The 23,719-nt window shown below is 38.6% G+C and overlaps 1 protein-coding gene across 4 annotated transcripts; it reads left to right on the top strand.

Moving 5' to 3' along the window:
* The first annotated feature begins 9,460 nt into the window (after positions 1–9,460).
* Positions 9,461–23,719, top strand: KRT222 (keratin 222). 4 transcript variants are annotated; one of them, XM_030540901.1, is made up of 7 exons: positions 9,551–9,636; positions 10,661–10,807; positions 11,810–11,938; positions 13,125–13,345; positions 14,778–14,854; positions 15,775–15,883; positions 22,430–23,719. In XM_030540901.1, exons 2-7 carry the CDS (start codon positions 10,751–10,753, stop codon positions 22,638–22,640), a joined length of 804 nt encoding a protein of 267 aa, XP_030396761.1. In that variant the 5' UTR covers positions 9,551–9,636; positions 10,661–10,750; the 3' UTR covers positions 22,641–23,719. The 4 variants fall into 4 exon arrangements, with proteins under 4 accessions (XP_030396758.1, XP_030396759.1, XP_030396761.1 ...); XM_030540902.1 differs by having other exon boundaries at positions 9,606–9,693; XM_030540898.1 differs by lacking the exon at positions 10,661–10,807 and having other exon boundaries at positions 9,461–9,636.

Consider the following 23,719-nt stretch of genomic DNA (forward strand, 5'->3'; position numbering starts at 1 on the left):
GGCCGGCCCCGAGTACCAAGCAGTGCAACATGTGGCTTTGCTGGAAGCTCTATTGGTGGATCATGGAGGTCAGATGCATTGTACTGGCAGGAGAGCTAGTAGTGAAGTGTGGAATTCTGGTGTCAGGAAGTGGGGCACTGGTGGAGCTTGAGGAGTTAGTTCTGGATGGGATGGTACTGGAAGTAGCTCAGCTGGAAGCTTTAAAACCAGTGGTGCGTTAGGGTTGTTACTGGTGGTGACAGTGGTCTTCTCTCTGGTACAGAGTTGGGATCTAGACGTTCTGGATCTGCAAGCTCTGAATCTAAGTCAGGCGATATCAGCAAAGGTAATTAGTTTCTGTGTTTATTTTCCTATGGTTTTTGTTATTAGGCTATAGAGATCTTGGCAAATTAAGGTGTAGAAGAATAATGTTGGGGTTTTTTTGCTATTACTTATGAGTAAAAAATACTCTCTCAATATCTGTTAGTTGTTTGTTATTAATCTAATGGACTTTATTTAAATATAATGGAGTATTTTAGTCAAGCTCTTATCCCAAAATGGTAATGAGGAATTTCACACTCCATCTCAGTTAAGAAAGAAATGAATTGCCTACAACCAATGTTTGATTGATATACTATCGTATCTCTGAAACATATCCCTTGCAAAAAAATGACTGTGAATTGAGCATTACTTTTTATCTTATATTTAAGTTTTGACATTCACATTTTCTATTTCATGTTTAGAACCAATGAAAATCAAAGTGATTAAAACAATCATTGAAGAGTTAGATCAGCATGGTAGAGTCACATCATCTAAGGTCCAGTCAGTTGAAGAGAAGCCAATAAGATAAACAACATCGAGATATGGTCCTTTTACAGATACTAATACAAAGTGACCAGAATGAATGCAAATGAGTAAATGCATCATCTTGAGTGGCTATGGAAATATTTTCTTTCCTTAAAAAGACAGAGTCTAGTGAAAGGTCTCTGCTTTTTCTTTTCACTTAAATTAGAAGTGTTCTGTTATGCAAAACAAAATGAAAAAAAATCTATGTTCTGGTGTATGTCAATAAACTTTCTTAATTTTGCTAATTATATACATTAGTCCTGATTATTTTTATGTGAATTAAGTACTGACTGATAGATTCTAGCGTTGGGCAAACCTCAAACAATTTGGTAACTGGGTTTGATTAACAATGTAACTGTCCTGTCTATGTCAAGGGCAGAATTTAAACCCATATAGTTACGCTTAAATGCACTGAAGTTATGGAAGAAGAAATGCTGCTAATTTATCTTCAGCTGCTATTATTTCAGTGGCACTGTCTGGAGGCCTAGCTTCTAACACTTTTGCTATTTTTATTAAAAGAGTGTATATATATATATATAATATGCAGCCCAAACCTATGGGCTGCACACAGAAATATGTCTGACCAAAAACCCCATAAGGGATGGTGTGGCTGCTGACATTTCTATACCAGGTGCAAGTAACAGGAATCCTGCCACAACTGTACTCATGTATTGGTTGTAATAGAACATTTGCATTTGCAATGACTTGCTCTTTTTAAAAAGAGGACACTCAATCATCTGTTCCATGTTACTTTTTGAGAATTTCTCCCAAACTGAATTTCCACTGTGATGTTTAAGTTTCATTTTCATAAGCAACATACAGTTTTAGCTGGGAAAATGCTTATTGTGATTGTGGGGGGAAAAATGAAAAACTGCACCAGGTATTGTAAGCCTCTTTGAAAAACTGTTAAATAGACAAAAGTTGTGGAATTTGTTTTATGTACCAAATTTTTCTTACAATGCTAGTAATCCTTCCTGAGACAAGTTCAAAGTCAGGAAGCAGCCCCTTACACAAAATCACTATATACTTTATTATTAATACTAATAATTATTATTAAATGCATTGATATTCGCAACACAAAATAAACTAGATGATTTATTGCAACAACCAGTGAAATCCTCTTTTACAATCAATATCTGCTAAAGAATTCCACTGAGCTCAGATTATAAAATGAATTTACCAGGCAATATCTCAGCCTCTTATAAATCCCAAATTAGAAAGAAATTCTTGTTTTAGTGAATTCCCCCACCCCCATCCCTTTTCTCAGGACTTTCCCTGGCAGGCTTCTGTGGAGCAAATGCACAGTTCAGGTTTTAGTACCAAATTTGTTTAAAAATAACTTAAGAAGAAATCAGCACACCAGCTAAATTATGGCTTTGAGTCAAACAATGACAAGCGATCTGATGTCCCTTTCTTTGCTAAAAATAAAAAATGCAAAATTAATAATCCAGGTAGCAGTGCTGTTCATACATGTCATTCAAAGTTTTGTTCTGTTTCTTGTTGAAATTATGAGTGTGAAAGATGAAGAGCATGTAACAGAGCTAAAGTTAAAAGGTGAAAAAAAGATTGCTCATCAAAATAAAAGATTAAATGAACAGTGAAATAAGTTTTGCTCTACTCCACCTACTGCCATAACAATCCTTGGTGTAACAAATATCCTAAGGACATATTTCTATGAAAGTGTACTTAATAAAGTTAGTAAAAACCTTAATCAGAAAAAAAATACCCAATTGTAGATAATCGACATTAACTTGTCATACTACATTTTGCTATAAGGAGACCGAATTCAGGAATGAAAATTTCTGTTAATTCTACATATACAGGCTAAAAATCTGCCTGGCTGATACACCCTCTGCTATACTGGGGCAGGTCCCACTTCTGTTTTAATGCCATATCTGTCTCTATTCTCATGTCTGACGGCTCCAGGAAGCTTTCCTCCCTCAGTACTGGTGGTAGTGGTGGATCTCTCAGAACATCTAGTGGCCTGGACTTTAGTAGTGGTTCCAGCTTTGGAAGGAGCTGCGCCTCAAGCTGCCGCTACCCATGCTACTCAGCAACATTGCTATTGATACCCATGCTAGCTCAATGAGATCTACTGCGAGTATGCATACATGAGCAAGGGAATCACACCCCAGCACCTAGTGTAGACCTAGGCTCAGAGAAAGTGTCAGTGGCATTACTCATGTGCTTAAAAGTAAGCAGGTACTTAAATACCTCACTGAATCATAGCCTAGATCAGGTGATCCAAAGACAGTCTCACTTTGTGGATACAGTAGGGGCTGTGTTAAACTTATTCCAGGTGGTGGTCATTTTTTCATATCTTATAGTGTTACGTCACTGTGTTATAAAAGTCCTCCTGGTTTCTCTATCTCCGGAAAGTCAGAAGTTTTCAAAGGGTTACTAGTGGTGATATCAATGTTAAAATGGATGCAGCTCCAAGAGCTTATCTGACTAAATGACATGACAGCACGGTATGAAGCTCTTGCACAAAAGAATCACAGAGAGACAGAAAAACAGTTCAACTCTCAGGTAAAAATAGCATTATTTGGAGGGTATAGCAAATATGTGAAACACTGATTTTATTTAATTAACTAACATTTTATTTTTATTTGATTGTAGTATTACAGTATGGAGCCCTGCAACAAGTGATTTCTGCCCATGTTGATCAACAAAGCTCAAGAAAAAACCAGTCTGAAAGGCATTCTTCATGCTCTGGAATTAGAGCTCTAGTCCCAACTTGCCAAGGTATATAACAGTTGTCACACCAGTTTTCATAATTAAAAATACGATACATCTTTGCTGCATGTATAATTATTCTGATAGGGATTTATATTCCACCGTGAATATATATTTCTTTGTGAAGAAAAACTAAATAAACAGCATCAAGATTGCACAGATGATCCTTTTACAGGTGTCAAAACCAAGAGTCAAGAAAGGAGGAAATCTCCAAAACAAGTGCAGTATCCTGAGTGGCCTGAGGAATAATTTCTATTTTTAAAATCAGAATTACATCAAGAGTTTCTCATTTCTTCTACTGAATTGGAAAATATTCTTTAATGAAAACCAAAAAGTATATTCTGATATTCTAATTTTATTAGCTAGTCTATTTCAATAAACTTTTTTACTGTTACTAGTTATATATTTGGTCACAACTATAGTTACATTAAACTGTGAAACTCTGCACCTCACTTGTAAATACCCGCAGAGAGAGAACTCAAAATATTTAGAATTTAGTCTCAGTTCTGATAAGCACAGAGATTATGAATGTTTACCCACATTTTATGAGGCCAATTCTAGAATGACATCCCTCTATTCTGTTCACCACACAAACAGAGTAACAGCAGCTTGCTGCAGGATCCAGTGCTAGAATTAACTCCATCAACTACACTACTCTTCACCATCACCTTCCATTATCTTCAAGGGTACAGACCCAATCCCACCTTGACCCTCTTCAGACAGGAATCCTTCAAGAGGGAAGTTTCCTTTGAACAGCACCTCCTAATAATGGAGGCCACCACTCATGGTCTTCCTCTTCCACTCCCAACATCTCTTTTTCATATGCAGGAAACCTGAGGCCATAATCTCTTTCCCACTCTTATCAGTATCTCCCTTTTGATGGGGAAAATGTACCACTTCTCATTCCTCTTCTCCCAAATGTACATGTATTTAGGTGTAAATATTACCCAATAAGAAATACCATATATACACACAAAAGCAGAATTATAGTTGCTGTAAAAATCAAAACACAGTAACTTAGAGTTTAGTTTATTTGCTGTTGTTCTATTGAATAATTTTTTCAGTGTATCTACATTTACATTATTTCCTAAACTGGACACTATCATCAAAACAGTCACTATGACATCAGAAGAAATATTAGTATAAACTTGTATAGTATGCAGCAACTACAATACCACCAGCTACACTCAAAAGTCAGTTACCATACTCTTAGAAAGCAGCAACAAAAGGCACCAACGACAACTATTTGACCAGAGCAGCTAGCAACTACCATGACACTATTTTTAGCCCACACAGTGCAAAAAAATTTACTCAAAATAGCCAGAGTACAAAACTAACTAAAAGGCAACATCAGTAATTTAATGTAAGTATTCAAAGTTACTAGCATTCAAAAAGATATAAAAAACAGCAAAGAAATAAATGTTCACACTTACCTATTGCTGTTGGAAATTTCCATGCCTTGCCAGGAAGACGTTCTCTACACAGGAATGGCAAAAAGAAAGAAAAAAAAAGTTAATGCTAATTAAATAAAAAATAAAGAGAATACACTACCTACACACTTTTTGCAGTACATAACGTTCTCCCTCTTAAACTAGATGTTTCCCTTCACACTACAAAACGATTGATGCACATGAACCATGATGTCCAAAAACACCCTCGCTTCCTAGAAGAGCCAACAACTCACAGATTACTTTGGTTATGCAGCTAAAAACATCAAAGAAAACTGCTGCTGCAAGAAGCCGTGCCTGGGCACTGAAGCAGATGGCAAATCAATCAAGGTATATAGAACTATTTTCCAAAGCCAAGGTCTATAAGGGTGAAAGACAGCTGCAACCAGCTGCAATTCCAATGGGGAGCTGTCTAGCTAACCATCAGGGCCGGCTCCAGGCACCAGCATCCCAAGCTGGTGCTTGGGGCGGCATTCTGCATGGGGCGGCAGTCCCTGTGTTTTCGCCACCCCAAGCAGCGCACCAAATTGCCGCCACGGGCAGCGGGGGCAGTCCGTGTGCCCTTAGGGCGGCAGGCACGTTTCCGCGGGGCAGCAAGTCGGCAGCAGCTTCTATGTTTAGCTGTCCGGGGTGGCTTCAGCTAAACATAGAAGCTGCTGCCGACTTGCTGCCCCGCGGAAATGCGCCTGCCGCCCTAAGGGCACACGGACTGCCCCCGCTGTCTGGCAGCAATTCGGCGTGCGTCTTGGGGCGGCGAAAACTGTAGAGCTGGCCCTGCTAACCATGGTCAGAAAAGAATTGGGATGCAATTTTTGATTGATCTGAAAGATGCTCTGGCCTATCCTGTGCTGAGGACCTACAAATCAAGAGTGGGAATCCACTTAAATGATATATCTAGAAAAAGAAACACTTTGTGTAGATGTGACATCTTTTTCATTTAGCCAATGCCTGTTTTAGAAAGTAATTGTCATAGCAGGATTTCAACAATTTTTGCCATTTCACTACAAGATTGTGCCCCACCTTATCATTTACTTCAGAGCACCGCACCACCCACAGATCAAAGGGGGGAAAGGGGATGAGAGAGGGTGTAAATTACTTTTGATGAAGCAGCTTACTCCCTGCTGTGCACCTAGCCAGCTACTCTGGCTAGAGGTGAGAGTGACTAGAGTTAAAGCTCCTTCCACTTTCCAACCTTCTTTGCCCCCTCTCCACACATTTCCCCAAACTAGGGAGTATTGGGCACTATCCTCTGTTATCTTCACTGCAGTCAAAATCATAATCTAAGCGTGGCCAAGGGAGAGAATATATACAGGCCTTACTCCCCCTTACTTCCTTGTGTGGCCAAGTAAGGGCTGTGACATTTAATCCATTAGAGACCAGATAACCCTTTCTTTAGCCTATCTGCCACCAAGAGACTGAGCCCTGCCACTTCCAAGTTCACTTAGTAAAAACTGAGTTCCATTCTCCGCTATTCACAATACAACAATCAAGTGTCCCTTTTCCTGCACACCGGCCCATCTAAAGATAAGAATGAGCCTTTCTGATAACATTAATCCAAAGTGTCAAGATTCTTTGATGCCACTGTTGAAAAGAAACACTGCTAGTGCAGTAGTTTAACACACAGTAAGACACAGCTATCTGAGTAATTCATTAGTCACATGCCTGAGATCAAAGGGTCAGTCTACATTATTTCAGTCACTTGGAACTAGGAGCTATCATTTTATCACCTGTTTTGATATGGCTCTCAGATTATCATAAATTCAACATATTCATAAATGATCTGGAAAAGGGGCTAAACAGTAAGATGGCAACATTTTCAGATGATACAAAATTAAATCCAAAGCAGATTGCAATAAATTACAAAAGGGATCTCACAAAACTGGGTGACTGGGCAACACAATGGCAGATGAAATCCAGTGCTGATAAGTGTAAAATAATGCAACATAATCCCAACCATACATATAAAATGATAGGGTGTAAAGTAGCTGTTACCACTCAAGAAAAAGATCTTGGAGTCATTGTGAATAATTCTGTGAAAACATCCTCTCAATGTGCAGCAACAGTTTAAAGAGCTAACAGCATTAGGAAAGGGATAGATAATAAGACAGAAAATAATATAATGTCATTATATAAATCTGTTACGCCCATACCTTGAACACTGCTTGCAGTTCTGATCACCCCATCTCAAAAAAGATGTATTAGAATTAGAAAAAGTACAGAGAAAGGCAACAAAAATTATTAGGGGTATGGAATAACTTCTGTATGAGGAGAAGTTAAAAGATTGGGACTGTTCAGCTCAGAAAAGAGACGACTAAGGGGGATATGACAGAGGTCTATAAAGTCATAAATGGTGTGGAGAAGGTTCTCATAACAAGAACCAGAGGTCAACCAATGAAATTAATAGGCAGAAATTTTAGAACAAACAAAAGGAAGTACTTCTTTCACAGAATGCACAATCAACCTGTGGAACTAGTTGTCAAGGGACGTTGTGAAGGCCTAAAGTATAACTGGGTTCAAAAAAGAATTAGATAAATTTGTGGAAGATAGGTCCATCAATGGCTATCAGCAAGATGGTCTAGGATGCAACCCCATGCTCTAGGGTTCCATATGCCTCCAACTGCCAGAAGCTGGGACTGGACAACAGGGGATGGATCATTCAATAATTGCTATTCTGTTCATTGCCTCTGAAACATCTGGCACCAGTCACTTTTGGAAGACAGGACACTGGGCTAGATGGACCATTGGTTTGACTTAGTATGGCCATTCTTATATTCTTATTTGAAAAGATAGTAAAGAAATCTCTACAATATAACAATCTTCAAGAAATCTCTACAAAAGAATGATCTAAGTCAGTGTTTCTTAAACTGGGGTCTGAGGACCCCACTGATCAACTCCTGTCCTCACTCCCTCCAGCGCCTCCTGCATGTCGCTGGGTTTGCCAGATTCCTACCTGACCTGCCAAGAACCAGCTGGGCTGGTGGAAGCAGCAGGCAGGCAGGTGGAGCAGCAGCATGGCGGGGAAGGGAAGCCAAGCTGCAGGGGTCAGTTGGACGAAAAGTCAAGCTAGGTGACTTCTCTGGAGCAGGGGATGCCCCTTCTCCCCCCTGCTCCAGTGCTGTATGCAGATGCCGCTGCTCCTGTCCCACCCCCCCCCACACACACACACTTCCTCCCCGGAACCCCTAGCCACTCCAGACTGGGAGCATCCCCTTGTCTGCTGTGCAGACACCTCGACATCAGTTCCCCCCCACCCCAACCCCCATGTACCGGGTCTCTACTGAGCTGGGGTGATGGGACAGGGAGAATCTGTGTATCTTGCTGCCTCTCTGGGTCTGGCAGCAGCTGCTTGTGTCTCAACAAGCCTTCAGGTGCCTGATCCTGAGTGCTTTCTTGAAAAGACCACGCTCAATAATCACTCAGGCACACACACAGACACTCCTCTCAATACAACACATATTCTCTCTTTCTGTCTCACAAACACACGTCTCTCTCACACAGTCCCCCCAACACACGCACCAGGGCTCCCTGCATCCAGGTTACTTTCCCCACCTTGATTGTGTTGTGAAGTGAGCATCAGGAGCTGTGCTCTCCTGCCTCCCGTACGCAGCCCAGGCAGGGAAAATGACCTGGATGCAGGGAGCCCTGACATCACTCCTTGCTCCCCCCCTCACAGCCACCTAGGAGTGCGTGGGGCAGAGGAGCAGCAGTGCCATGTGGGTGTACCATGGATTTATATAACAGCATTCTGATATTTACTATCTTATTACCCATCCCTTTTCTAACAGTTCCTAACATTCTGTTCGCTTTTTTGACTGCCACTGCATATTGAGCGGATGGTTTCAGAGAACTATCCACAATGACTCAAAGATCTCTCTCTTGAGTAGTAACAGGTAATTTAGGCCACATAATTTTGTATGTCTACTTGGGATTATGTTTTCCAATGTGCATTACTTTGCATTTATCAGAATTGAATTTCATCTGCCATTTCGTTGCCCAGTCACCCAGTAGAACACTAAACTTTCTGACTGTTGTTAATGCTGGCTTCCCTCCCTCCTTTGCATTCCAGGAGTACAGCCAACCAAATTATGATTGGCACATGCAAGAGTGTACTGCCAGGAAAGTGTACTGTGCCTCCTCTCTGGTCTTTCAAATTCATACTGGACAGCTATAATTTTGCCCTTATTATCAATATTATATCTTTCAGACTCTAGTTTCTTGGGTAAGTGTCTGGCTTTACAATGTAATAAACACATGAAGACACTACTTGTGTTCATTTCATCACATTACCTGGATCTTACCTTTTTTATCACTGCAGAATTGAGAGATATTTGTATCTTTAAACATGATCTTCAAAACCGATTAAAAGCAGATGATTTTTCAATGCTCCTACAAAAAGGAGCTCTGCATCTTTAAAATTGTGCTGTATTTTCTCTCCCTCTCTCTGCTTTCACTGCAGGCAGTGTAGGCTCTGCAGCAGCTGGCTCATCCTACCAATAAGGTTCCGTTAGTCAAGGTGGAGGATGGGAGCAGAATGGAACTGTCCCAGCTCCTCAATGAGATCAGGGCAAACTACGAAATGCTCATCACCAGAAATCAGATAGAGACCGTCCTCTCAACAAGAACCCAGGTAATGAGAATAAGAAGACAATCTATGTCTACCAAATTCAGCCTCAACCTCTTTGAGGTACCGTATTTCCATTTCAATGCAGCATATTACTGGATAAGGGATATAGAATTTACTGCAGTATGACTAGACCTAGAAGCTAAAAAAATGTTATGCTTAGGTTATGAAACTCCCTCTAAAGGAATGCTCTGTAATGAATCTGGATGTTTGTCTGTACATACAAGACAGTTATATTGTTGTGACTAAAAAAACACTATGACATATACAATAACATGGTACCCTCTAGCCTCATTTAGAGTTATCCTTCAGGAGGAAAACGTCTTGAATATCATGTAGAGATGACGTAAAGAAGCCATTTATAAAGAGGATTTACAATTTTGAGCACATATGTTATGAAAAACTTTACCTTCTCGGGACAGATTTTCTATTGTTTTCATAAAACTATGCCATACTTGTCTGCAATGTTTATATTACTTGTTCTCTGTGTCATATTTTTAAAGGTCATAAATACCCTACTATAAATTCACATACAACACATCTCTTCAGAACGTTACAATAATGTGACAAATCGGCTACAATCATCAAATGCCAAGAAATCCACACTGAAATTTGGGTCTTGTATCACCCTGTTGTACTTTAATATTGCAGAAATTCTGAATACTGAGAGATTTACTCATCATAGGCCTGATTCCCCAGTACACTCTTACTGCTTTGCGCCACTCTGAAGACGGAAAGCAGCCATAAACACAGTTAAACTGTCTTATTAAGCCAACTTTACATTTTCTTTGCATCGGGGCAGCGCAAAGCAGCCAAAGCTTACTGAGAAATCTGGCCTCACGTGTTGCAGTACTTACACACAAAACGGCAGGTAGAGAACAGAGTTCAGCGTGAAGTGTGAAATACATGGCTTTTGTTATTGTAATGGTGGATTGATAACATTAAAAACACATTAACATTTTAAAGACAAAATATTAGTTCTTCTTTTACTCTCCTGCCAAGACCTGAATTCAAGAATTTTTCTCCTCAGTAAAAGCTGATGGTAAAACAGTAAAGTTCGCGAACCTATGGTAAAACAGTAAAGTACGCGAAGGAAAATGTTCTGCTTCAGGTGTTTGTGATGTCACCACAGAAATGTGAAAGGAACCCTAATTATCATTATCATAACAAACACTACGTAAGTACTGAGCATTATTCCTACTAGAGTGCATGGAAGAAACTGACCTGAAATGACCATTTTAAAGTCATGTAATATACCCCATAATTACAGCTACTGTCAAGCTGCTTCGCAATCTAATTTATGTAACATATCTAATAGTGGAATAAGACCTGAAATAAGAATTGCAACTTCACTGACTTCAGAGAAGCTAGGCCTATTTAGTACAGGGCTGGATTTGGCCATGATACAGTTGGTAAGCCAATATTGGTTCAAGAGTGTTCTAAAGTGCAGGAGAAGAGTGGTCTAAACATCTCGTTTAGGTTCTCTAATACAGTGGTCTCCAAAGTGGGGTGTGCAAGAGGATCCTTGGGAGTGCTTTTTTTTGTTTTTGCTTTGGCAAAAATGGTAGAGCCGGCACGGCAGGGGGGGCGTGCTCAAAAATTTTTTTACTGCTAGAGGTGCGCGATCAAAAAAGTTTGAAGACCACTGCTCTAATAGGTTAGCCTGACCATCCCCATCCTATATTTTTTTGCACCTAAGATAATACAAATCTCAAAATTATTGAGTTCTTCATTTTTTCTCTACTATATGATTGTTCAATCCATGCCAATGTATCTGGCCCCGATACTGTTAATCAACTGAGATTTTGTACAGAATATGTCCAAGTTGTGTCTGTTTCTGTGAATATTTATGTTAAGATAATAGAGACAAAAAGTAATCTGTTTTCTTAAGCCTCTTTCGTAGAGGTGCAGCAGTTACTAAAGATGCAGCAAAATATTATCTGGTAGAGGTTGCAATACAAGAGGTTCCTCAGCGTTTACAATATTCTGATAATGACAGTTTAGCTTTTCATTACAACCTTGAACAAATATATTCAGTTGCCACACAAAAAAATTAACCTAAAAAACCTGTTTTAAGAGAAGTAGATAAGGTTTTTTTCAAAACTAAATGTATTTTATGTTCATTCTTTTAAAATATTTTTTATTTGTAATACTGTTACCTTGTTTATATTTTCTGTAGCTAGAAGAAGCTACAAGTGAAAGAATGGACAAAGATGAAGAAGCTTTAAAGGCAGCCAGAGCAGAGCTCACTGAAGCCAGGCGACAATGGCATCATATGCAAATTGAAATTGAATCTCTCCAGGCTGTGGTAAGCATGGTCAAAAATTGATATTATCAACTTCCTGAAAAAAAGAACCCATTTCTTCTTCTGACATGCAATATTCCATAGTTCAATATACACAACAATGACATCCAACAGATGATGGAAACACAGCAAGAACAGAAATGCATAGTGGCTTTGCCTTGGGCCTTTATCTCTTCCTCTTGGTCATCAATTGCCAGAAAATCTCCCAGTGCATTATCAATGCTTAAGAATATGACATATTTTGATTCAGAATCTATAATTCTGCATATACTGTTATTATGTTTACTTTTTTACTCCTGCCAATCAGTACCCGCGGATTTCAAGAATTCTTCCACAGTATCCCCATATCAATTTGCTAATAAATATCCTGCCTGACTGATTCATTCAAATCATGTTTATTTTAATTCTTTGAAACTAGGGCTCTGAGTCAGCAAAACAATCATATACTTTAAGTTAAGCATGTACATAAATGTTTTGTTGAATCACAGTTTTAGGTCTATAATGGTGCTGAAAACAATTCTGTCCATCTATCCTACTGCTCTGACTGACTACATTAGGGAACTTCAGAAAACAATCCTTCTCCCACTGCTATCACCAGTTCATCCGCTCTGGTAGGAGATCTAGTGTAGGTTAGTTTCTGCCAGCTTCCAGTGTCACATCAAAACAGACTCATGTACACCAGCCCTCGCACTGCTGTAGATAAAGCGGTGGTAGCACTGATGGGAATTTTTCCTAAAATTCACTTCTGATGACAAAGCCTAGGAATTACACTATTTTTAACACGATTTCAGGGAGATCCACTACTGACAACAGATCTCAGATATTAGTCAATTTCCCTATTGCAGACAGAGTTTGTAACTTGATGATGATGACTTTGCAACACTGTGAATTCCTGTGACTATTCAAAACACATAATTCTGGACAGCTGGGTGAAATTACTCATAAAAACTGACTGATTTCATCATATAGTAGAAGGCTACAATTTTTCTGTGTGAGCTTGTAATTGATTTTTATATGATTACAGATCTTACTGAAAATTAAATGCAAAAAGCCACCAGTTTAAGTTTCTTATCAAAGGTGTTATAAAGGTGGATTATTATTCCAGTTCCTAAAGGTTATTTAGCAAATAAACTGAAAAGTAAATTTAAAAATATGTTTTCTGAACCTTAATATTGGATTTATTTGCCAGGAAAGAGGTTTGGAAAGTTGTCTGCATGCCACAGAGCAGCAGTACCAGATGCAACTGCAGAATTTACAAGCTGAGATTGAAGGTTTAGAGAAGGAGCTAGAGCAAATGAGGAGAGATATTGAGAAACAGCTTCAAGAGCATGAAATACTACTGAACACTAAGATGAGGCTGGAGCAGGAGATAGCAACCTATCGCAGTTTGCTGGAGAAAGAGGAAAACAGGTATTTTACAGACTGGAGAAAGTGTATTTGCTTTTATATTATCTTTTAGAACTTCTGTTTGCAGTACTTTTCAGAGTTGCAATCACATGAATGCCGCCATTAAATACAGCAGTAAATCCGTCATGAAAGGATTTTTCATTTTAACTTGTGCAAAGTTCTATACAGGCATATTTAAAATCTAAAATTAATATGTTAAATGATTGTATGAACAATTTCCATGCCATTAAAATATCTTATCTTACAAAGGCAGCGCTTATTTTTTCTGATTTTCCATGTTTTTGTTTAGAAAAATTATGGGTTTTGTTTTTTAAAGTAAAGTTAATTATTTAACCAATATTTAAAGGCAGTTTGGCCCCCACAGTAGGAAATATTTAGGACTCACCAACCCTCATTGAAAAGGAAAAACGATAGTACAGTGTGTGTGTGTACGTGTAAACCTGATGTTTGCTTCAGAATAGTTTTAACCTAATTATACATAATGGGCCTGATTCACCACAGTGTTACACCATGTTTATTTCAATTGAGTTACACCAGCATCAAATTGGAGTTAAAATATATTGATCAAAACCCATAAAACAAATTCTGCTGTAATAATTCGACACAGATTTCGCTTTAAAGTTTTAAAGAGAGAAAAGTTAAATAATTATAATTCCAAAGCTACTAGTTTAAACAGTTTAGACACTGTACTGCTCATACATTAGCATTGTCACCTTTATGCCTTCCCATGCTTTGAATATGTGAATTCCCTGAAGATAAATTAGATAAATTTCATCTGGAAAATCTCAGGTATAGTGCAAATCAAAGGCATGGATTTGGGTTTTGCACATCTGAGTATCTGTTAACAAAATTCTATTAAATATCAAAATATTGGTAGGGTTCACATGTTAAAGACTAAGGGTCCCATCCTCCCTTAAATAAGGATAACCTCAATAGGTGACATGAAGCTCTACTATTTTTGCAAGTGAAAGTGTTTCTTAGGAATACTTTTGGGTGGGTGGGAATTTTGAATCCTCAGGCCCATGCAGAAGAAGCTAGAGGGTTTCACTCCCAGAACCTCACAGGCAAAAATGTTTGCACATTAGAGCCCCAAGTGAGGGAACTTATTTGGCATTTTTTCAATATATTACTATTTTATAATTATGTAAAAATATACATAGCTCATTATGAATAAAATAAAAGAAAAATATTAAGGAAAGGTCTTTCTGGCAGAATTCAAAATTAATGAAACCTTTCAGGAAAGAAAGATGGAATACAAATACACATTTTCAACATTTTTTAGTCCTACAATCAAAATAAGGTGTGACTACAATAAATCTATATATGAATCCCATTGTCATCATTTCTACATATTTTCCCCTCACTTGCTCGTCATTCAAGTTTTTGATTAAAATAACAATATTATTACATTTTTGTAATATTTTCATTTTTTCAGGTTTCATTGTTCTACACATGATAGAAAAGATGACAGAAAACCTACCACCAGCAAGACAGCTTCTATCCCACCTTCAAGTGAGTTTTTAAGACAAGGGAACATTCCTAAAATAAAACCACAATAGTTTCTCAGTTCTTAATGTTGCCTAGCTGAATTTCCTAAACAGGAACTACAAAAGGCTATTAGTGTTATGATGGACCACATGTTTCCTTCCCATGGATAAAGCCAAAGGAGAGTAAAATTTGTACCCCAAACTCCAGGAGTTAAAACTTTACTGAGTTAAAGTATATTGATGTATGCTGTGCATCAGATTTCTTACAGTAAATTATTGAAAAACATAGCTGATTCTACAAGGAGTCCAGTGGCACCTTAAAGATTATCAGATTTATTTGGGCATAAGCTTTCATGAGTAAAAAATCCACTTTTTCAGATGCATAGCTGATTGTGTATTTAATTAATGCACAGCTAGGAAAGAACTATTTCTGATTTCTTATCTCAGATCTATTGTCACATATTCCAGTCCACAGTATCTTTAAAAAGCAATTAAATGCTTAATTTAGTCACAGATAATGCCAAAATAAACAATTCAGAGCTAAATTCTGCTCAGGCCAGAATAGAGAAGATGGCCAGAGACATCGCCTGGTGTATCATCCTCCACTGGAATTTTGTTTGCCAGGGCTGAATTCAGCTGGGTGAGTTAGGAGGGCATGCAGAGAAACATATTTTCTTCTGAAAGGGGGTAGTGTGGGCCCAAAGCTAGCACATACTGCTGACCACAACATATATTCCAGATAGGGGGTGTATCTGGTAACTGAACTAAGTGACAGACTATAGTCCCTTAAGAAGATGGTCCACAAGCTGGCATACTCGCTAGGATTGCCTCCTACTAGTCTCTGGAACATTATAAAGAGATCTTTTCCTGATGGTTGTACAAGGAGTGAAGGTTCCCTAGGAGGCTCAGAAGAAATATCTAGTATATTTGCATTTTCCTTTACAGCTGGTGCCGTAAAGAAGCATGAAGATGAAAAGGTGGAAAAACTGACAAAGCAAGCAATCTTAAATGGAAGCATTGTGAAGGAAAGTGCTGAAGCTCATGGCAGTATACAGTAAGACAAACATAAATTTAGCAAAATAATAATTATATATGTGTGTTCTATACATTTAAATTAAAACTCTCTGATCCATACTCTGTATTCCTGGTAGCATCCTTCTTGTATACCATTTCCAGTTAGCAAGGATGCAACTATAAGATCAGTGTAGACAGCATCTCCACTAATAAGTGGTGCTGTATCATTATTTTAGTGCTAAGTTGTTGCCTTGTTTTGATAGCATGCTCTTGGATCTGAACAAGGGAGGAGAAAGGGGAGGGGAAGTTTTTAATTCTGCCTGTGTGTACTGGAGTTGTTGCCTGCAGTTTCCCAATAGATCCTTTCATTTCTATAAGCAAGTATTACAACTGGTGGCAGTAGCTTCAAGATGGCAAGAGTACTTTGGCCTGAGAATAAATGTATTGGTCATGCAGGTGAGACTGGAATCTGTGAGTATTTTACAGACTTTGAGCTATTGCTCTCTGTAAATGAGTGGATTGATGAAAAAGTAGTACAGTACTTAGAAGTGTTTCTGGATGGTGATGCCAAAGCCTTTTGCTAGCACCTTCCTAGTGCAAATCATAGATCTTACAAAAAGTTACATAAACATTTATACACTGTGTTGGGGGGGGTGCAGGGGTTAGCTCTTTTGAAGTACCGGAAGGAATGACAAGCCAGGAAGCGTCAGGATGGTGGAACTTCAGCATAGTTATTTGTGGGGATCAAGAAGATTGTTCAATAGGGCTTTCCCTGCACCACCCTGTCCAGAACATGACTTGAGTGAAGCAGAATGTGCTGCGCCAAATCTGGAACAGGCAATGCAGAGAGGAGCTGTCATAACTTTAGTCCCAGATTTGGACCTTAGCGTCCAAATTATGGGGGTTAGCATGAAAACCTCCAAGCTTAGTTACCAGCTTGGACCTGGTACTTGCTGCCACCACCCACAAAATTAGAGTGTTTTGGGGCACTCTGGTCCCCCTGAAAAACCTTCCCTGGGGACCCCAAGACCCAAATCCCTTTTGTCTCACAACAAAGGGAAATAATCCTTTTTCCTTTCCCCCCTCCAGGTGCTCCTGGAGAGATACACAGACACAAGCTCTGTGAATCCAAACAGAGTGACTCCCCCTCTCCGTTCCCAGTCCTGGAAACAAAAGCACTTTCCTCTTCACCCAGAGGGAATGCAAAATCAGGCTAGCAAATCCAACACACACAGATCTCCCCCTGATTTCTTCCTCCCACCAATTCCCTGGTGAGTACAGACTCAATTTCCCTGAAATTTCCCAGAAAAGAAAACTCCAACAGGTCTTAAAAGAAAGCTTTATATAAAGAAGAAAGAAAAATACATACAAATGGTCTCTCTGTATTAAGGTGACAAAATACAGGGTTAATTGCTTAAAAGAATATTGAATAAACAGCCTTATTCAAAAAGAATACAAATCAAAGCACTCCAGCACTTATATTCATGCAAATACCAAAGAAAAGAAACCATATAACTTACTGTCTGATCTCTTTGTCCTTACACTTAGAAACAGAAGATTAGAAAGCAGAAACTACTTCTCCAAAGCTCAGAGAAAGCAGGCAGACAAAAAACAAAGACCTCAGACACAAAATTCCCTCCACCCAAAGTTGAAAAAATCCGGTTTCCTGATTGGTCCTCTGGTCAGGTGCTTCAGGTGAAAGAGACATTAACCCTTAGCTATCTGTTTATGACAGGAGCCTATGCCCAGTGGCAAGTCATGAGAGAATCCTGTGTGAAAAGACAGTTTATAAACAGTTAAATAGGGGAACTTCATAAATTGCTGGGGAAGGAAGATAACATACTAGATAATGCTATGGACCAGATTATATATAGAGTTACAAATGTGGAAGCAGAAATTGGGTTTCCTTAAAAGTATCAGCTGTTAATACCCAGACTCGTAGTGACTTCTTTGTGCCAGATGCAGCACTTCATTAAATAATTGCTAGTGGGATGGCTAAAATGCTGGAGGAGGCATGGTGCAAGCTATTCTCAGCAGAGTCCTGTGGCACCTTATAGACTAACAGACATTTTGGAGCATGAGCTTTCGTGGGTGAATACCCACTTTGTCGGATGCATCTGACGAAGTGGGTATTCACCCACAAAAGCTCATGCTCCAAAACATCTGTTAGTCTATAAGGTGCCACAGGACTCTTTGCTGCTTTTACAGATCCAGACTAACACAGCTACCCCTCTGATACTAGCTATTCTCAGGTGTCTCATGGGTTACATGAGACAGCAGACCAGATGACATTTGCAGGCAAAGTGGAGGAAAAGGCTACTGGAGTCAAATTGCCCAAGCACAGGAACCCATACCAGAGAAGCTAAAAATTGTTGAGAGTAGGGTCACCCTCGATAACTATTAGCATGGGCCATTTGAAGAGCTGGCCAGAGAACTGTTACTATGTGTCTAGAGACATCAACAGCTGGAAAACCACAATGCTGTTGGATTCATGACCTGAATTATGTCTGGTTTATGGAGAACACGCAGTGCTGAAAGGAAAAAAAATTTATATAGGAGTTAAAATGATAAGTATTGATCATCAACCACTGCACATAATGGGATAAATCCAGCTCCTACTGAACTCAGGGTTTTTGCACACTAAATGGGCTTTTGTTGAAGTGACCAATATTTCTAGTGCTGTAGTATTGGGAGTGGATTTCATCCAAGAGTATCATAAGAACCCTTGGGGTGTTAATAAAATTTGGCCCCATACAATATTCAGATACCTCTGTTTGATGTGGGTAGGAGGAAGTGTGGATCCTAAGGGGCAACTTTTGGGGCCTTAGAGGTGACTCTATCGTGACTACAGAAGGTGACAGAAATGAATGGCTTCCTGTGGTGGTTTGGAATAAAGTTGTGGTGCAGCCAGGTCATCATTCAGTAATACCTTTAAGAACTGTTGCAGTGAACCTGTTGGAGTGTTGAAAGGTACAAACATCCATTTAGAATTGCTGTTTGGCAGAAATGTGTTGCAAGCTGGCCCAAATGAGGACTGGCCAGGAATGACGCTAGTGAAAAATCAAACCACGGGGACAGTGTCCAATGTAGCTAGTATCTCAGAGCCTCTCACAGGGCAGAGGTCAAGAGCCGTGGAGCAATCCAGTCAGTAGTACAGCCTGGGGCTGACTTGACAGAAGCACCTGTAGAAGGCAATAAAAGGAAACAATCCGAACTGCTCTTACGATATGCTAGGGTGTTCTCCAAGAATACTGAAGAGCTTGGGAGATATGATTTGGGGCAACATCAAACTGTGCTTAAACCAGAGAGCATTCCCATGATGCATCCTCCACATCTGATCCCCCTGACATATCAGGTAACATTGAAATAGAAACAACAAGGAGTCCGGTGGCACCTTAAAGACTAACAAATTTATTTGGGCATAAGCTTTCGTGGGTAAAAAACCCAATTCTTCAGATGCATGGAGTGAAAGTTACAGACGCAGGCATTATTATGCTGACACATGAAGAGAAGGGAGTTACCTCACAAGTAAAGAACCAGTGTTGACAGTGACAATTCAATCTGGGTGGATGTAGATCAGGAGGTGTCAATTCCAGGAGAGGGAAAGCTGCCTTTGTAGTGAGCCAGCCACTTCCCGTCCCTATTCAAGCCCAAATTAATGGTGTTACATTTGCAAATGAATTTTAGTTCTGCTGTTTCTCTTTGAAGTCTGTTTATGAAGGTTTTTTGTTCAAGTATGGCTACTTTTAAATCTTTTATAGAATGTTATAGAATTTGTTACCATTTATTCTTTTACGTAAAGACTATCCGGTTTGGACAATGTACATGGCAGAGAGGCATTGCTGGCACATGATGGCATATATCACATTAGTAGATGTGCAGGTGAATCAGTCCCTGACAGTGTGGCTGATGTGGCTGAGTCCTCTGATGGTGTCGCTAGAGTAGATATGGGGACAGAGTAGACAACAAGGTTTGTTACAGGGATTGGTTCCTGGATTAGTGTTTCTGTGGTGTGGTGTGTAGTTGCTGGTGAGTATTTACTTCAGGTTGGGGGGCTGTCTGTAAGCGAGGACTCTGCAAATAACACCAGCCAGCATGCAACTCTCCTTCACTCTCCCTATGAAATTTTTTTCGACTCTTGCAAATTCATGCTTCCTTGTGGATGTTCAGGCAGCAAGAACCAGCAAGACCCCTTGCACCTCCACTGGTGGGTGACAAGGCCAAGTCTTATATCTGACCTGAGGAAAGCATTCCAGAAGATGGAGGAAAGATGAGCTGGAAGCAAGCATGCCAGGAATAAGATGCCAGGAAATAGGAGAATTATGTACCCATCCAGGAAGGAGAGAAGGCACGGCTACACAACTGGAAAAAGCAGCCTAGAAAAAATTCCAAATTTATACCTTTTGGGGGGAACTTTACACAATAATTAAGAAAATAAACTATTTATTCTTGCTATTACAAAAAGCAAGAGCTCACCTCTTTTTAGTGCATCAAGAACTGGTGCACAGATTAATTGAAAGAAAGGGGAGGACAAACACTTAGGATATTCAATAATCATCCCAAAGGGATACAGAAGGATTTGGAAGAATTCCAGCAGGTTCCTATAGCCATGGGAGACCAGTCATGGAAGAGGAATTGTCAGGGTGTCTTCAGAACCTCAACACACTGTAGTCTTCAATAGGTGTTGTCCACAACAGATAAGCCTAACATGGAGGACATGAACCCTGCACTCACTTATAATCTAGAACCAACTATGAATGAAGACTCAAGAGAGCAGACGAACACGGAAATCTGTGTGGATGGCAAACTACCTGGATTCCTAGGAGTTACTATAATCAAACTTTTGTTACTGTTTTAAAATTCTTATTTAACCAGCAGGGGGAAAGTTGTAATTATCAAGACAGCACTTGCACGAATAAGTGATGCTGTATCTTTCTCTTACTACTAAATTGTCTTGTTTTGATATTATGTTGTTGGATCTGATCAGGGTGGGGCATGTAGGAAGTTTTTACCCTGCCCTTGCGTGCTGGAATTGTTACTTGCAGCATCCCAATAAATGCTTTGATTTCTATAAGCAACTATTACACCACACAGAATAGCAATGGCTACTCTTCAAGCTGTACTGCACTGCACAATTTTTTATTATCTAAGTTTTGTGATTGTGTGTGTTTTTATGAGACACTATAGATTGTAATAAACATACTGAATAATTCTAGTATCTGATTCCCTTCCAATATTGTGTCAGTTAGTAACCTTAATGATAAAAAATAAGGTATTGCAATACTTCAATAAATGCTGCAGAGTGCTAAATAATTATTATTTAAATTAACAAAATTGCAGTCTACCTTCTGCTTGCACAAGGCTAAAAATGTGGTTTTTAAGGGTTTCCATGTACTTCCATGATATGGAATCCAAATAGATTATTTTCAGAATCACACCCTTTTGGTGAAATCCTGGTGCCATTGAAGTCAATGACAAAACTCCCATTTACATCAGTGGGGCCCAGATTTCACTGTTTATGTGCTATCAGTTGAGGAACACTTACATAAATCTGCAGTAGAATATTTAAATGTTATATAAAGACATACCATCTCCAATTGACTTTCTACATTTTTAATATGAAACAGAATAGAATAAAATTATATTTTATCTAGCCAATGTTAAAAGCATATTAAGACCTAAGAACTGTGAACTATACTATTTTACTACTAAAAAAACCCAGGTATTTTACTACCCTTGTACGCTATTTTTTCATATTATATTCTTGTGTTTTTCATATTGGTCCCTTCCCTACTTTCATTACGAACTACGGATGAATGATTAATTTGCCAGGTCTCCTTGTTGTTAGTTAAAGCAATTATTAAGTATTATTTACCTTAACTTGCTTTACTAATATAGGACAGCATTGTTGTTGTTGTTTTTGCACCTTCTTTTTTTTCATTAATATTTAATGAAAACTGGGCCAACTGTGTCACTAACATTTAATTACAATTACTCATTGAAATCATTAGGGCCGGATCCTGAAATCCTTATTTATGTAAGTAATCCATACTCATGCCAACAGTCTGATGGACTTAAATGGGACTACTTGCTTAAGTAAAGTTTACTCATGTGAGTGAAGGCTCTAGAATCAGGTTCTCAGCTACTATATACTTAGTTCTATCTTTACACTAAAAGTAGGCTCAAGTTCTGAAGTCTGCATCTGGATTTCTAACCCTCCTTATTTTGAATGCATTCAGATCCAGGGACTTGGTTCTGCCTATTACAGATACAGAAATAACTGCACAACTCAGATCTGGGGTTGGATTTCAAATAATCTTCCCACTAAAACCCCAGGGATGTTTAGACTCATGGTTTTGATCCATTTCTATTTTTCTACAATAAGTAGATATATAATGAAGTCTAACTCTTTAGTCCATATTTCTTGAGAATGTAGCTGTGAAAAAAGAACTCTGAAATCTTTGCATTTACTAAAATTATCTCTATATCCCATTACGTAATTTTTCATCACATTTTAAAGGCATACTTTGAAGATATGTATTACTGTGTCTTCAGGATCACATTTACATTTCATTTATTGTTTCAGGACAGAAAAAGTGGATGAAGTTATTAAAGAATGGGAAGGATCTTTCTTTAAGGACAATCCTCATTTAAGGAAAAAGTCTGTTTCTTTGCGCTTTGATCTCCACCTAGCAGCAACAGAAGACGGATGTTTACAGACTAAACAAAATAACCTACCTGACATTGAAGTCAGACTGGTAATGAGGTCTTGCAGTATTCCATCTATCAAACCTTAACCTGCAGCAAACTAACTCAAAGGTCATTTATAATGGACTCTGGAAATAAATAATGTTACGACAGATCTAGATGGACCACATGGCTTTCCCTCATCTTGTCACAACTATGAAATGTAACTAAGTATATGGTTTAATAAATCTATGAATAATGCCAGATTCTCTTAAATGAAAGAGAGCAGGGTAAAGGTGTTATATTTCAAGAAACCTAACTCCTATAAATTTTTTACTCTTTATTAATTTTCTCATTTGTTTTTTCCAAAAACCTTGCTTTGCTTTGTAGAATTTCGTCAAATATTTAAGAACTGAACTATACCTTTATACTTTACATTACTTTTCTAACTAAGAACCTGTTTTCTCTTTTCAGTTAATGAAAACTGAACATTTTATTTTTGTAGTTCTTCAATATAAAAGTCATAATGTATCCTTGTCTCACAACATAAAAGTATCATACTGGGTGGTATACATCTAAAACCATTTTTTTAACTGACAAAAGGTAAATGCATACAAACTCTTAAGTATGTAAACTATTACAAATAATAACAAATAAATTTTCCTTTAAAAGGAAATAGCTAATATTTTTTAAATGTATTTGAGAAAGTAACCCATCCAAAATAGTCTGTTTTCTCCTGTGAATCCATGCACATATTCCTTAAGACCAGTTTTACATGGAAATAATATTGAGCAATATCATGCCATTGATTTTTAAGAAGAATTCTCTATTAAAATCAATTCAGGATTTTATTTTAAAACTGAAGGTATGATATAGGCCATTTGAGCTTACTACCTATATAGGTTTCCCATTAACTGCCTCTCTGAGTTCTAGTGAAATATAGAGGGTGAAATCTGGATTGCTCTGTAATCAATAGGAGATTTGCAACTGACTTCACTAGGCCTAGTCCCCAAGCCCTCCATGCATGACATTTCATGATTTCAATGGAAGTTCCACACATAGAAGCCTTGTAGGATCAGCCCCAATATCTTACTAGAAATATCCACAGGCTCTATGAATACAGTAGAACCTCAAAGTTACAAACTGAGCAGTCAACTACACACCTCATTTAGAACTGAAAGTACACAAT

This window comes from Gopherus evgoodei, chromosome 23 (assembly GCF_007399415.2).
Source record: "Gopherus evgoodei ecotype Sinaloan lineage chromosome 23, rGopEvg1_v1.p, whole genome shotgun sequence".
Classification (NCBI taxonomy): Eukaryota; Metazoa; Chordata; order Testudines; family Testudinidae; genus Gopherus; species Gopherus evgoodei.